Source organism: Malurus melanocephalus, unplaced genomic scaffold (assembly GCF_030028575.1).
Source record: "Malurus melanocephalus ecotype Western Australia unplaced genomic scaffold, MMel_1.1 scaffold_60, whole genome shotgun sequence".
Lineage (NCBI taxonomy): Eukaryota > Metazoa > Chordata > Aves > Passeriformes > Maluridae > Malurus > Malurus melanocephalus.
In genome coordinates this window covers 672,251-687,540 of record NW_026623292.1, presented here as the reverse complement: position 1 = coordinate 687,540, position 15,290 = coordinate 672,251, and the positions used below count along the sequence as shown (strand labels likewise).

The window sequence follows — 15,290 nt, the reverse complement described above, 5'->3', positions numbered from 1 at the left end:
CCCTGGAACTATGTGGCAAAATAAACAGATGAAAGGTATTAATAAGCATTCTAGATTCCTTAAAAAAAAAAACAAAACAMAACAAACACAAATAACCCACAACTGTTTTCTTCCAGCACTGTACAAAAATGTGTAGTCCAAGATTTTCTCTCCTTACCACTGCAATTTCCCCATTTGCAACACTGCAAAATCCACACATTAAGAAATCATGCAGTTTCATTTTACCTTTGCCTGCACCTACAGCAGGACGGAGAATACCAGCTTTAATGGAGGAAAACAAGAATAGGAACACTATATAATTAGATACAACACCAAAGGAAACATACATATATAATTTCATTATAAAAAGCATGCAGACTAGATAAAATGTATTAGTTCAAATAAATTAGAAACAAGAGAYTTATGCCAAACACTGACAGACTACTACAAGACAAAAATTAATGTACATGCATTTACAAAATTTTATTGCTCATGCTCTGTAGGATTCAAGATTTAAAATAGATGCAGTTCATATTTAATCTTAATACTCTCACAGAGAAATCACACTGAATACCAACTCATCGATGGCAATTCAAATAAACCATAATTTTATTGAGCATAAAAATATTTGAAAAGATAGTACCAAAATACTTAATATTAAGATGATCAAAATGATWAAAAAAGTTCCAAATTTCCTGTTGGCTTTAAATTATTCTTATTTTATTGAACATCCATATTTAATTAAAAACAACTTTAACAAAGCTCTAGAATGGCTATAAACATAAAAATTAAAAGTAACAATAGGATGTAACAATATCCTTTTTTTAATACTATACAAAGTTACCAGTAACTTGGGGCCATAGATGACAAATTTATTTCAACAGATTTACAGTTTTTGCCAGTTCTGTGAAAGAAATTTCAATTTCACAGAAGCTATTGCATACTTCAAAAAAGAAATAACTTCCTCTAATAATAAGCCTGCATCATCCCAGTATTTTTCTCTGTGAGCAAAGCTAGTCAATGATGCAGAATAAGTGAACAGACAAAGACCATTAAAAATGTAAAGTTACGTGAAACTTGAAGCCCAGAAAGGCCAATAACTGTCTTAGAGCTTGTGAGTTGATATTAAAAGAACAAGCTTTACACCTCTTTTCGGGCTCCCACTTCAGTAGAAAACYTTTGCATGTATTTTCTTTAAAATCATTGAAAATGTTTTCATAATGTATAATACAGTTAAGAAATCGCTAGAAAAAAATCACTAGGCCCTCTTTCCTTAGTGGAAGGAAGCAATAGCAATATTTAGATATAGATGCTTAACACAATCTGTAGTGGTTTTTAAACTCAATGGATTTTCCTTATACATACCCATCTTACCTTCATCCATAATTGTTACTGCTTCCTCAGTTATCTGACTTCCTGATCCAACTGAAGTTTGTGCATTAAAGTAAAACTTGTACCGTGTGCTGTAATTTAAATTTTTTAGTATCAAGCTGCTCTCGTTGGCAGGAATTCTTATCTCTACCAAGGGACCCAATTCGTGTGTGTTGTTGACTGTTGTTACAAAAAAAAGAAAAACAAAAAAAATAGGAAAATTTAGTACATTGTCATTGTGTTAAAAAAGGCTTTTTTTTTCGTTTGTATGCATTTGTTTTGCTTGTCTGCTGCATCTACACTTTCAAAAGAAAATCACCTTTGTGCAAAATCCAACTGGGAGATAGGAAACACCAGCAAGTTTTTTAAGGTCAAGTTCCATTGTAATAAATATCTTGTAATAATCCAAGGCAAATGAGTTCACATCAAATCATCTGAACTTACACAGATTTCAAGCACTGATCACTGAAAACTTCTGAAACTCTAAGTTCAGTATGCTTAGGAAAAGAAAATACTGAAACTACCTGTGTCTAATGCCAAAGAATAGCAGAATTTGGTAAGTGCAAGAAAATGCCTTCCTTTATTTGTTCCATGCATGTGAAACTTTTACATTTCCAGTGTCACTGMTTACAAATGTCTGGGCTAAGTAAGCAGCCGGATCCTAAACAAGTGATTTAAAGCTCTGATATGAGTAAATGGAACATTTATGAATTTTTATTTTTAGGATTATAATACCATGAAAATCAGAAAAGCAGCCAACAATATAATTGGATATATTTTGATTTATTTCTAATAATATTTTCTCTGCAGTTAGAATATAGAATTTGTGAGTAGCATTTGTGTTTAATTTAGATGCCACTTATWTGTAGGACTTCACCTCCATTTTTCTGTGAAGTACAGTTTCAAGAAATAAAAGTAATGGAAAAAATGTTAACCTTCTACATGAACAAGRGAAATTTTCCAGATAAGTTATCTATATTATCAAAATACATTAGTCTTTTTCAAACTCGACATCTACAATGCAATCATGTACTTTGTACATTACAAATGAAACATAATTTTTTCTTCATAAATGGATTACTATTTGGTAGATATATTGCCTGAGTTATATCACAGAATCATAGAATGGTTTGGGTTGGAAAGGGCCTTAAAGATMAAAAACCCAACCCCCAAAATATATTCATATTTATCTTACTTGGCTGAAACTTCAGTGTATATGATGTCAAAACACCATTTGGATGGGTAGGTGAGCCCCACTCCAGAGTCAGAGAGTCCAATGTTGGATTAGTAATCTTCAGAAAGGAGGGTGAGCTAGGAACTTTTAAAAACAACACAGAGTAAACAGAAAGTAGATTAACTTAAAACAGGTCATGAATTATTAATTCAAAAGAATGTACCTGTATTGACAGATTATTATTTTATGAAGTCTAAGCAAACCACATTTAATATATAGGTTTTTCATTTCATACCTCCTTCAGGGGTCTTAAATGCTTTGTCTGGGCTTGCTGGTCCTTCTCCTTTACCATTAACAACTCTAACATTCAGCTTGTAAGAACTAAAGGGCTCCAGCCCTGGTAACATTCCAAAAGTCTTGTTTCCCCTGAAAGTCAAGATCTTTTTTTCTAYGTGTCGTCTACTCCTTCTGAATAGACTCTGCACTTTCCAGTAGTAAACCTAAACACACACAAAAAAAAAAATCTACAGTGAGTGCTTAGCTGTTCTGATTTTATAAACTCTAAGCTTTTCCATGAGTGTACATGAATAGGTAGGACTAACAGCGATTTTCATAAGCTCAGGTGAGACACAGTGTAACGCTTTCCTGCTCTAGAAACAGACTTTGTCCAGAAACACAACTGGGTGCAGACAGCCACCTGCCAGTTCTGCTAATGCTCAAAGCCAGTTCAGTGCAAATTCTGGTTTGGAACTGCATTGGTATGTGATCATTCTCCTGTTATCCAGTCTATCTCAGAGGCAGATGTTATCCATTCTTTCAGCAAGATGTCTACAGGCCTTCCAAAGCACATTTGGACTTYGCCTCCTTATTAGGTCACATCCCTGGCCATGCTATTCCTTGACTTGAGAGACAAGTACATACCTTTAAATGGGGAAGAAACCCAAAGATTTGACAGGGCTGGAAAAACAGACAAGTCCTGAAATTACTAAGGTTAGAGGTTTGGAATGATCTCCACCCAGGCATAGGATGACTGTTCCTCCAATTATGTGMCAATTTGATCAGGCAGAAAGCTGATTCTGATGTTCATTGAGCTGACTGAGTTTCTGAGAAACTACGTGTGAGCCTCAGAGGTATGCTGACTGCACTCTCTTCACTACACAGTCTCTCTCCCATGATAACTCCAACGATATTAATAGTTGCCCCTCCAAAGACTTGTGTTATTCCTAGGATTGCCACCTTCAAATGCATAATTGTTTCTTTTTCACAGCATCATTTTCATGCACTTGTGATYACAAGCTAAAGATTATTAAGAAATGTAAATGAATAAAAATCTGGTTCTATTAAGGCCAACTGCAAAACATCTCTTCAATCAAAGAATCTGGGATTTCACAAAGGAATTTAAAAAAAAAAAAGGAGCTGCTAAGAGTTGCAAAGCTTAGCTAGATAGCTATAAAGCAATGTTACACTAACACCACCTTTCAACATACTATTTCACTCTAATCACTTTTAAATGCCCRTATGTTTTACACCATTTGAGTTAATGTTTTTCAGTATCATCAGCTGTCATACTACAGCTCTCATCCTACCAACTAGTGTAGAAAGCCATTTATAAGCTAACGAAACCTTGAAGTGTTGGTACTATTGGTACTGAAACTAAAATGCTATAATAAACAAGAGTGCATCACATTTTTTTATTGTTTCTTAGGTTTGAAAAGCTTTATAGTACCATAGTATATAGTGTAATAGCTAGATTAATACAAAAGCAAAATATGAATAATGTGCTGTAGACTGCTGCCTAGTTACATGTCTTCTTGCTTTGTTCAGACATTTGCCTTCAAGACATGACTCTTCCTAGAAGTACCCCAATCTTTACTAAGAAATCTGTCCCCAACAGATGGCAACACTGTATATTGGGCTACTGACYGAAATAATTTTATTAATTAGCAAAGGCTGAGTGTGCTAGTAAGATTTTGCTGCTGTGCTTACAAAGAGCTAGTCATGTGCTTTGTAGGTTATGGCAGTGATGAAGACACTTAAACATGCTCCGCATGCATTCACAGTTTTCAGTTTGTATTGGAAGCATTATAATAATACTATAATCATGGCTATAATATAATATAATTATAGCTATCCAGCAGGTCTTAGGATTTATCAGGCCTTGCCTAGATATCCACATAGCAGGARCTCACATTCATATGGTAAACAGCTGTAGAGCACTGAAGCTCAATGTTTTTGAATGCTCAATTCTATATGTATGGTGTACATTCATTCTCCTTCAAATACTCTTTACTGTTTTAATTTTTCAAATACTTTTACCTCCTTTCATTTGAACAGAAGTAGTTCAAATTAATCTGTCTTACAAAGCAACCTAATCTGGTCTAAGCAGTGTGTTTTCACAGAACATACTTATAGGAATACTTGCAGAGGAGCAAAGAAAGGATTATTTTTTATTTTCTTCTATTGTTACATACGATGTCAGTATATCTTTACTGAATCAACTTTTCCCTATCCCCCAAGGACACCAGTTTCTACTCTTGAAATGCTTCTGTCTCTCCTTCTCTATTAATTGCAGTCTTCTTTCTCCAACACAGCCTTTTCAGTTACGACCAAAGGCAGCACACTGCCTTACAAAATGCTTCCTTCAAACATATGGGCACTTCAAATCTTCTGCCATTTCATCTGTCCTTAAGTTGAGCTTTTACACTGAGCTTTTTCCCTGCCTCCAAAAAGACACAGAACCCCTTTTATGCTAGCAAGTGGCCAGTTATTCTGAATGATGTGATTAATCATATTGAGGCAGAAGATGAGTAACYTTAGCATTAGACCTAGAAGAGACTCCTACAAAAACCAGTTCTTCACATATTTTGATTACTTTGGAACAAGATCTGTAAAATGTTACCSTTTTTTTATCATTTAATCTGTGCAAACTTAATTGCAAACTCATGCCTTATGTCTTCAAGGACAATATCACAGGAAGCTAYGGCTACAAGGCTGGAACATTGTTGAACTCTGTATGAATTGCATCAATGCTCTTGCCCTCGGCAGCAGAACTTGGGAGCTCACTGAAAACCAAGAGTCCTCTTACATTTTAGTTACTTCAATCTGGATACAATCTCATATAAGAATAGTGATCTACTTTAATAAACAAGGAAGAGAATGCTTTTGACCATACTTACTTTGTACCCCTGAAGGTGTCCTCGGACAGTTTTCAGTGGAACTGGGTCCCAATGCACCTTTGCTAATGTGCTGTTAATAACATGAACCTGCACGTTACCTGGAGCAACCATGGGCACTGTGTGGAAAAGATTAAACAAGCACCTAGTTAGAATTATAAAACCACACAAACATAGTTTTTTTTAGAATGAGTCTTTGCATTGTACTCAATGGAATTGGTTAAAATGTTCTTGTATTTTCAGGATTAATACTACAGAGTATTATGAAGCCTTATTATCTCCAAATTGCTTCCTTTCAATTAAAAACATAACTACTATCCCCCTTGTCAATATTTCAGTATTTTAAATATCCGTTTAGGTTACACATTTAGTTCATATTAATTAGTATAATTGAGTCAAACTACAAAACTTACAGTCTTCCCCTGAATGTCCAATCACCTCTGATGGCTCTGGTGCGTACCCCAAGTCATTTAAAGCTTGCACTTTTATTTCATATGGAACAAAAGTTGGTGTACCAGACACAATATATTTAGATACATTTGCAACTATAACAGATGTCCATTCATCATCAACATCTTTCTGGCGCCAGCTGACTTTGTACTGAAGCCCTGGTCCATTAGACTGAAAACCTTTTAAAGACTGAAATGAAAAGAAATACTTTTAAATATTATTAAGCCTCTGAAAATGTGAACTTACAAAGAAATACATTGATTCTTTTATAGAATGTTACTGAAAATTTACCACTGTATTTTTCAACACAGAAGCCTAAGCAATATTTCTTGCCTGGGAGGGGAAATTGGTTTTGCGTAACTCTCCTTGAACTTCTGTCATGATGGTAAGAACATGTTAGAGAAAACATCAATTGAAGTTTTTTAGTGGAAAAATGTGCAATGATTAGTTTATCACAAAAGATGACAGTAGAAGTAGAATTCACATTAGAATTCACTCTAAAAATTAGACTCTACTTGAAATAAAACTTAATTTACATACTGAAGTTTTCCTAAACTGACAGCAGAACATAATCAACAGTATTGCTTAATTATTGGCTTGAAAAATCACTCAGGAAAATATGCCCCCCCTTAATTATTTTCACATTTAAAAAAAAAAACAAAAAAACAAAACCACCATTCAGCTTTTTTCATGAAAATGAAGACGAGCAAATGTCTGAATTTAGGTCTTTTTTAAGAATATTTTAAGCAAGCAATGCATTGGGTATTATCAATGTTTCTCAAAAAAAATGTTACTCACAGACCTGAAAACAAATGAAATCYTGAAAAAAGACCCAACTTACCTCCCATGTTATTACCAAATTATCAGGTTCTGAGCCTATCCCTTGTACATTAGCAGGATTTTCATCAGGGCCTGAAAATAAAATATTTACATATGAACAAGAATGGCTGCTGTGTGATTCCAAGCAAATTCGATGCTATTCATAGCAAAAATCAATCACTGCTAAGTGGGACTAATTATTTACTTGCAGATTTTGTCAGGTACTGCTCAGATGGTTCACTTGGCTGACTTCTGCCAATCTTATTGACAGCTATCACACGGAACGAGTAGTTGACATATGGAGACAACTTCAACTGCACTGTTGTCTGAGTTCCAGGAACTTCCGTCTGGTAATGCCACACTCCTGGCTCGTGGAGTGCATCTTCATATTCAATTATAAAGTCTGCAAACAGAAATTGGATCCAACTTCATGTCAAAACTTACAACAGCTTCACACACCAGTGTAGGCATTTCTGAATGAGCTAGACAGAAGGGATTGCCACCAACCAGTGCTTTTAAAAATCATGGAACTTGACATGTAAATACATAAACCATAATACAAATCTAGAATGCAGATATCCAAAGTAGAAATATAAGTAGAAATATAATAGATAAACCCTTACTTTTTACTTACATTTGCTACTGTCACTAATGCAGCCATCTCTCAGGTAATACATTATTACAGGAGCTCTCTCTCAGGTACTGGATTTCAATTTAATGGGAAACCCCAAACTATCACAGCAAGGAAGTGGAATTTTGACTCAAATTTCACTGCCTAATATATTGTTCTTAGTTGTATCAAGCAGACAGCATACAATACCTGTATGAATTTAAAACTCCCTGACTATTCCATTTTCCCCAATGAAATTGGCACAATGGAAAACTTTAAAGTCAAGAACCTATACTTGAGGAAGGTTTTTGAAAGCACTTTTCATTATCTTCAAATTAAGTCAGGGAATGTATGTTCAGAAACTAAATTTCTTGAGAGTTCTCTGTGTGAATGTTATGATGATTACTGATAAGACCCTACAAAGTATATAACCTCAGGGATAAACAGGTTGGAAGAATTCCAAAAAGAAAATCACATTCATTGTCAAAGACCAAAGGACTTTTTTTTCCGTATGTGAAGCAGCCAAAAAACCTTGCTGTAAGATATGAGATATGAATTGTGAAAGACTTAAGAGGAATTTTTAGGATGCAGTAAATAATTGGAGAAAGAATGTACAGAGTACATTCCATAGAGCCCTGAGCATCAAGTATTTGTGTGTTGTGTAACAAGAATTTTGCTCTATCTCAKTTATAGGTGGGGACAAGGAGACAGAATATGACTCAAGAGAGATCCTGTTTGCACTACTAAAGAAATTCTGAGTGGCATCTTGAAATTTCTTTTAGAAGAATACTTACAGCACCACACAGAAAAAAAATGCACAACAGTTTAAGGAGCAAGACATAAAATAGGTAAGTAGTTCTAATCACATCCTTCTGGACTTAAGGCTGCCAGATTTCATTCTGACTTAAGTAGCAAGAGAAAGAATTGAGCCCAGATTAGTGTCTGAGTTACTGCTGCTGTTGTGTGCTCAGCGATACCGGTCTGGGCGTGGGATGTCTTCTGGACCAAAGCTTTGCTGAAAAGGTGAAAATACTACATGCCAAAAAGGTTTTCACTGTTGTTTTTTGCTCCCCTGGTCACTAGCCTTCTGCCTGCAACTCTAGCAGAGTAATTTATAGGCAACTTCAAGGAAGAAAAGAACCTATCTGAGCTTTCAGAGAGATTCTAGCMTATCAATCCCATTGTGCAAACAGATCACTCCTGATGAAGTGGAATCCTTGAGTCTTCATCTGCACTTTGAAATGATAGCAACAGCAAGAGAAATAGGCTTACTTAGGAAGCAAATGCCTTATTTTGCCAGCTCTAGGAGGACCATGCAGCAATATAAGTTGCATTATAATTAAACTCAGCATTATTTAGTTAGAAGAGTTCAGTTTCCTGCATCAGAGTGCATGCAATCTCTTGTTCTAGAAAAATCTACGTAAGACAACAGTGCCTAGTATTAACTGTATTGAAATAGTGTGATCTCATCCCTACAGAAGGACTTGTGTCTTCCAGTGGGAAAAAAATTGAAAATATTAATTAAAGTATATGTATATTAATACATCATAATACTATCCAACTATTTACATTAATTTTCTATGATTATATTTTTAAGTATGTTACTAGTTGATATACATTAGAGAAGTCTGAGAGTGCAACATTTCAGAAAAATCACTTTGTGTTTCATTAAAATGCAGTCAAAATCTTTGATGTGCTCTGAAACTTGTGAAATTCTGTTCTTCACGAATCTTCTTTTCCAGATACCTGGTCCTGATGGTTTGTTTTCGGTGTTGGCACTGACCAGCATCAGAGAGCAACACCCAGTAAGTCATCCTAACTAATTCATTCCAAACACAACATGTCCATCCACTGGTCTTGGTAACTTGTGGCAGTTATTATCTAAGAACACACTGCATAAACAATTAAGTAATTAAATTGCTCATAGGGGAAAAGTAATGCCAACAAATCTTTCAGATCCATAATTTTTTGGAAAACATTAATATCTTTGTTCCCAGCTCCTAAATTCACCCTCTACACTCTCTGCAAGTGTCTTTCATTACGTTCTCCTTGGAGGAATAACAGCATTTAAGATCAATTTACTACCTCAAAAGCTTATATCTATTTAATTTTTTCACTTTATGGACATGGTTTATTCTTTTAAATGTCTGAACTAGAAAAAAAAACAAAACAAAAAACCAGAATTTCATGCAGAATTACTTTCTGTACCAGTAAGGATGGATAATCACTGACGATAGTGGTATTGACGCTAYTTCAAATTTATACAATTACAAAAGTTCTTGCAAGATGTTAGTAGCTCTCTCCTTCAGAAGCATAAAACAAATGAACGAACAAGTCTGGTCTCTACATACTCTTATCAGTATATATAACTTCTATATTATCTAGCACTAATTTTTGAATAAAAAAGGCCAGCTCTTTTGGGCAGTAAATAAGTCTTCCTGCTTGGCTCTACAGCAGAGGACATTAAGGGTATGTAATGTAAAAAAATGACAAATGCAGATAATTAATTTACCATTTTCCATGCTGTACACAAAATTTATTCCATAAATCTTGGGAATTTGAGAACAGTTAAAACAATGCTGTCAGCGTAGTGAAGAAGACACAAGCAAACATACTTGTAATGGGACTGTTGTTTTCATCTCCTGGTAACCAGGAAAGCACAATGCTTCTTTCTAGCTGGCCTGTCAATTCCAAGTCAAAGGGTGGATTTGGCCGAGCTGTAAATCAAATGAACACAAAGTAAATAACCACACCAGAAYATGTAGTTTCATATTTGAAAAAAATCCTCACATTCTGATCAAAAGAATTCCACAAATACAGCAAGGCAGATCTATTCACTTATGTGAGCATGACTTAATGACCATTAGCATGCAATTGCCACAGAACAGACAAAAATGGACAACTGATGTAACCTGGAAACTTCTATACATTAACCAGAATCAGTGTTCATTTTTAATAAATAACTTAMGTCTGAGTGCACTGTGACATAAAAATGTGATGAGATGCAAGGAATTTTGAAATGCATATTTTGCTTATCTTTGAATGATTATGGGTGGTTATCTATTGTAACAGACACATCTAATATAACATGGAAAATAAAAAAACATTCATATCAAAGAAGCTTTTCTAGAACCACTACAAATATTTTATGTGAATTCAAAACAAGTATTCTTCAAACAGATACAAACTGCAGGTTACTAAGTTATTTTCTTTCTTTTAAAATGATTCAGAAATATCATGCGAGCTGTTATTATACATTGTTATAATGCATGAAGATGTAACTGTCCATTCCAAATTCCCAAAGGGAATTCATTAAATGATTTGTTACACAAAAATCAAGACTAGTGAGTAAGAATTCATAAGCATTTTCACTGTATCTTTTTCACTGATAAGATTTACATAAAAGTGCTTAAACTTATACTTAAAAGTGTTTTAGCTTATTACGTTGCACTTGAACCCCCAAATTYAGAAAACATGCTACCAAATTAAAGGCTCTATACTATCAAATTTAAGACTATAAATTTCAGACTAAATTTGAGATTATAAATTTGAGACTATTTGAGACTGACTGATTTTTTTTAATTTACCACTTTAATTTTTAAAATCTTGCTGATTTCATCAATTTTAAGTCAAATTGGTCAAAATGGTCATATTCATCTTATGAGTGGAGCAAAATGAAGATAAGCTATTAAATAAAATACACCAGGCTTACAAAGCTGCMAAACCAATGTTAACATGCAACCTGTTGGTGCAAAACATCGGTGCAATGTCTTTAATAGTCAATTACCTTTCAACAAACAGCTGGATTTAACTTTTAGATATTTCACTTATTATATAATCAATTTTTATTACAAAGTGTACTCTAAGAAAAATGTTGTCATACGATAACCAACCTTAATTAAATTATCTCTGAAAATCACTTATTCCCTAAATATAAAGCAGCCTACACTATATCATTCCAAAGTCCAGTACTCCAGTAATGAAGGAGTTGGTAAAATGGGATGAAACCACACAAACAGACACAGACAGACACACACTGAGGAAAAGGGAAAAAAAATGGGCAAAAAAATGGCAATAGGCAAATGAGAAATATATCTGCCTGATGATGTAGAAAGAGAACTTCATATTAGTTTACCGTAAATGATAGCTGGTGTTGGGGGAGCAGCTGAAAAGAACATTAATATAAAGGATTTAATCAGTTAGTAGCCAAAGAAACAGAATACTGTAGGTAGTTAAAGACTATAGTTATTAGAGACAAAGAAAACTTAACTTATTTATATTAAATTGTAAATTTAAAAAAATATAATGTATTTTTTCACTGAAAAGCTAAAAAGTATTATTGAATATTTTATTCATTTTTTAAACAAGGATAGCTCAAGAAAAAAAGTAAGTAATCACATAAAAACTTTTAAATAAGTACTAGTTGTTTGGCTTACATCATTCCTAGATAGGCATAAGATCACAACAGAATTTTAAAAGACAAACATTCTGGACTTTGAGTCTCAGCTTCAAATCAGGTAAGAATCATTCAGGACAGCTACTTAAAAACTTCGGAGAAGGGGCAAAGTAATATATTTGACAAAAATCTGCAATCATAAATACGTAGCAGAGAAGTAAATTAAAAACATAATCCTTGAAAAGTCATGCAACCAAGTATGCTCAGTCCCTCTGAAGAATAATTTAGTTGTTAAAGAGTTTTCTGAGATAACATCCTCCCAATACAACGCAGACATGGACCTGTTGGCATGAGTCCAGAGGACGGCCACTATGTTGATCACAGGGCTGGAACACCKCTCCTATGAAAACAGGCTGAGGGAGCTGGGGTTATTCAGCCTGGAGAAGAGAATGCTCTGGGGAGACCTTAGAGCAGCCTCCCAGTGCTTGTAAATGGGCTACAAGAGAGCTGGGAGAGGRACTCYTCACTGGGCGTGSAGTGATGGGACAAGGGGGAACGGCCATAGCTGAAGTCGAGTGGGTTTATGCTACATATCAGTGAGACATTTKTCACTGTGAGCATGGTGAGGCACTGGAACAGGCTGTCCAGAAAGGCTGTGTGAAAGGTGTCCCTGCCCAAGGCAGRGGGATGATCATTAAGGTCCCTTCCTACCCTAGCCATTCTATGCTTTTAGCATGTTTATATTCAAATACTCTGCAAAATTTAATTTACTGTAGTAGCTCAGATGTGGTCAAAAGCACAAACTATACAGCACAAAATTGAATCCGTACCAACTCAGCCCTTTTGTAAATAGCTGATTCAAATGCAAACTGTAGGGCAAGACTACATTTTTAAAAACTGAAACACATTTACACAGAGGTGGCATTTTCTTTGTCCTGTCCTAAAACCAAAACTATGTTTGTACTTTTCACTTTAAATCTAATGCTGTTTTCATACTTAACAGTAAAAGTTTGAGAGTATTCTTACCAACAACAGTAAGCACAGCACTTGCTGAAACACTGTCCAGAGTAGTATTAACTATGCAAGTGTATGTTCCATCATCTTTATCAGTAACATTCATAATGGTCAAGTTGTCTTTACCAACTAGAAACCTGTAAATACAATAGATTCAGCCACTGATTTTTCAATAACTGGCACTSTTATAAGAAGCTTGATAAAATATAAAATATTTTATTTGATAATAAAACATTATCAAATCCCATATACTTGTGTATTTCAGCACATAACTAAACAGCTATATTTATCCAAGTTAAGCTATGGGACTATGTAAATTTTCTTTTTTCTACATTGCTTTTGAGCATCTTCCCACTGTAACTGTTTACCCTAACGTGTTTTTCTTTCCAAATATATTCAAACAACTTTTAAGTATATGCGATCTACAGCTAAATAGACTTCTCTTATTTGTTTGGTTTCTTAAGTCAATTATCTTTACCTTACACTTAACATACAAGGTCAGTGTGGACAATTTGTATAAATGTTTACATTATATTTTTAATTCTATCTTAATATTTTCATCATACTAGGTAGGTCCTTTAGTGACCAAATATGGGATAACCATGAAGTTTACCAGTCTTCTTTGGAAAATGTCAATAGGTCAAAACATTCCTTTCAAAGACSAGGAAAAGGAGCAAACAAAAGGACCTAAAAAACTAAAAATAAAGGAAAACTATTTAGTCCCTACCTTTCATCATCTGGCAGCTCATCATTGTCTTTCAACCATATAACCGTTGGTAATAAGGTGGAGTCATGTTTTATTATACATTCAAAAGAAACCTGGCCATATCTCTGGATCACTTTGTATTCTGGCTGTTTGATGATCATTGTTGGATCTGAAATTTAAAATCAAAATTAGATATTTAGAAAGTCTGAAATTCTGTACCAATCAATGATGAAAAAGTGATTAATTTCTCACCTTTAATTTCCAACTGCACCTCATTTTGTACCTTTCCTAATTCATTCCTTGCCACACACGTGTATGTACCAGCACTATCCTTCTGAGCCACCGGAATTTCCAAGGTTCCATTATCATGGAAAACGTATTCATTTCCACGCAAGATGCTACCTTTCACTCCCCTAAACCTTTATATAAAAAGTAATTTTATTATCCAGCATCATAGCTAAATTCTGTATGATTTTATTAACAATAAAATACAAACTCAGGGCTGCCACATTAGAAAATAAAGACARAAGGAGACAAAGAAATTTAAACTTGACTCTGTAGGCCTAACCTTACTGCTATTGCATTAAGCATATGTAGTATGTACAATTAACATATACAATTGTATATGCTGATACAATGAGCGAATTGTAATCAGAATATATTTTAAAATACACTATTTTAAAATTGTAAATAGAGTTAAAACAGTTTTAAAGCTTTAGGTGTTTGTTTCCATAGTTATAACTGACTCAACTTCTGTAACTTAAGCACAACTAGAGCTCACCATTCAATTTCAGGCTTAGGCGACCCAAAATAAGCACAGTCCAGCAATGCAGGACTGTCTGCGATGACTTGATACAGTTTATTGGCAGGAGTTAGAATTCTTGGTGGCTCAGCTGAAAAGACAAAGATATCTGCATGTAGATACAAAGATACAAATACCAAATACAAAGACATCAATAATAGCCTAAAGAATTACATGTAAACATTCCTCTTGGAGATACTTTCAGGTCTCAGTCTAGGTTCAAATAYATTCTACTGGCACTAGCCTGAGGAAGTGTTCATGCAGGGAAATTATCTTGTGAAAAACAACTGTTTCTTGCCTGTTGCAAGCAATAGTGATGGGCACCAAAGGCAATGATTTCAATTGGAAAATTTAAATCAGTATACACTTCAAGAAGATAATCTCTCAGGAACAGACTGAACTATGTAATTCCAAACAAACCTGCAGGCAGAAAGAAGCTAAAATGTATTTTTGGTGCAACACCTACATTTTCTTTCTTTTAAAAGACAATGTCAATCAACACATCTGCCAGTTCCTGCAGGAGAGTTGCTAGAGGCCATTCTGCCTAGGATTTTGCTACTAGCTTTGTTAAATTTAGCGAGAAGAACCAGGGGGGCCACATTTTGTGAGCAAAAACACAGCTAGCGAGGCCTTTGGGACAAATGCATATCACCTTGTAACAGCAACTATTCCCCTAATCCAAAACATCTAGGCTCAATGAAACTTATTGAAATGACCTAACTTATGCAATGCTAATTCCTGCCTTCTTTGTCTGGTTTCTGTTTGATTGACTTACATAAACAAAAAACAAAACAAA

General features: G+C 34.6%; 1 protein-coding gene across 12 annotated transcripts in view; it reads right to left on the bottom strand.

Annotated features, from left to right (window-relative positions):
• Positions 1-15,290, bottom strand: part of NRCAM (neuronal cell adhesion molecule) — a 146,113-nt gene that overhangs the window by 27,684 nt on the left and 103,139 nt on the right. For 7 of the 12 annotated variants that reach the window (XM_057366124.1, XM_057366126.1, XM_057366129.1 and 4 more), the window contains exons 12-23: positions 14,474-14,585; positions 13,945-14,111; positions 13,714-13,861; positions 12,999-13,123; positions 10,192-10,293; positions 7,172-7,369; positions 6,989-7,059; positions 6,111-6,336; positions 5,701-5,816; positions 2,820-3,024; positions 2,546-2,668; positions 1,354-1,530 (exon numbers count right to left, since the gene is read on the bottom strand). In XM_057366124.1, coding sequence (XP_057222107.1) covers positions 1,354-1,530; positions 2,546-2,668; positions 2,820-3,024; positions 5,701-5,816; positions 6,111-6,336; positions 6,989-7,059; positions 7,172-7,369; positions 10,192-10,293; positions 12,999-13,123; positions 13,714-13,861; positions 13,945-14,111; positions 14,474-14,585 — 1,770 coding nt within the window. Of the gene's footprint in view, positions 1-225; positions 262-1,344; positions 1,531-2,545; positions 2,669-2,819; positions 3,025-5,700; positions 5,817-6,110; positions 6,337-6,988; positions 7,060-7,171; positions 7,370-10,191; positions 10,294-12,998; positions 13,124-13,713; positions 13,862-13,944; positions 14,112-14,473; positions 14,586-15,290 lie in introns of all 12 variants that reach the window. The other 5 variants (XM_057366123.1, XM_057366131.1, XM_057366125.1 and 2 more) reach the window with 2 other exon arrangements.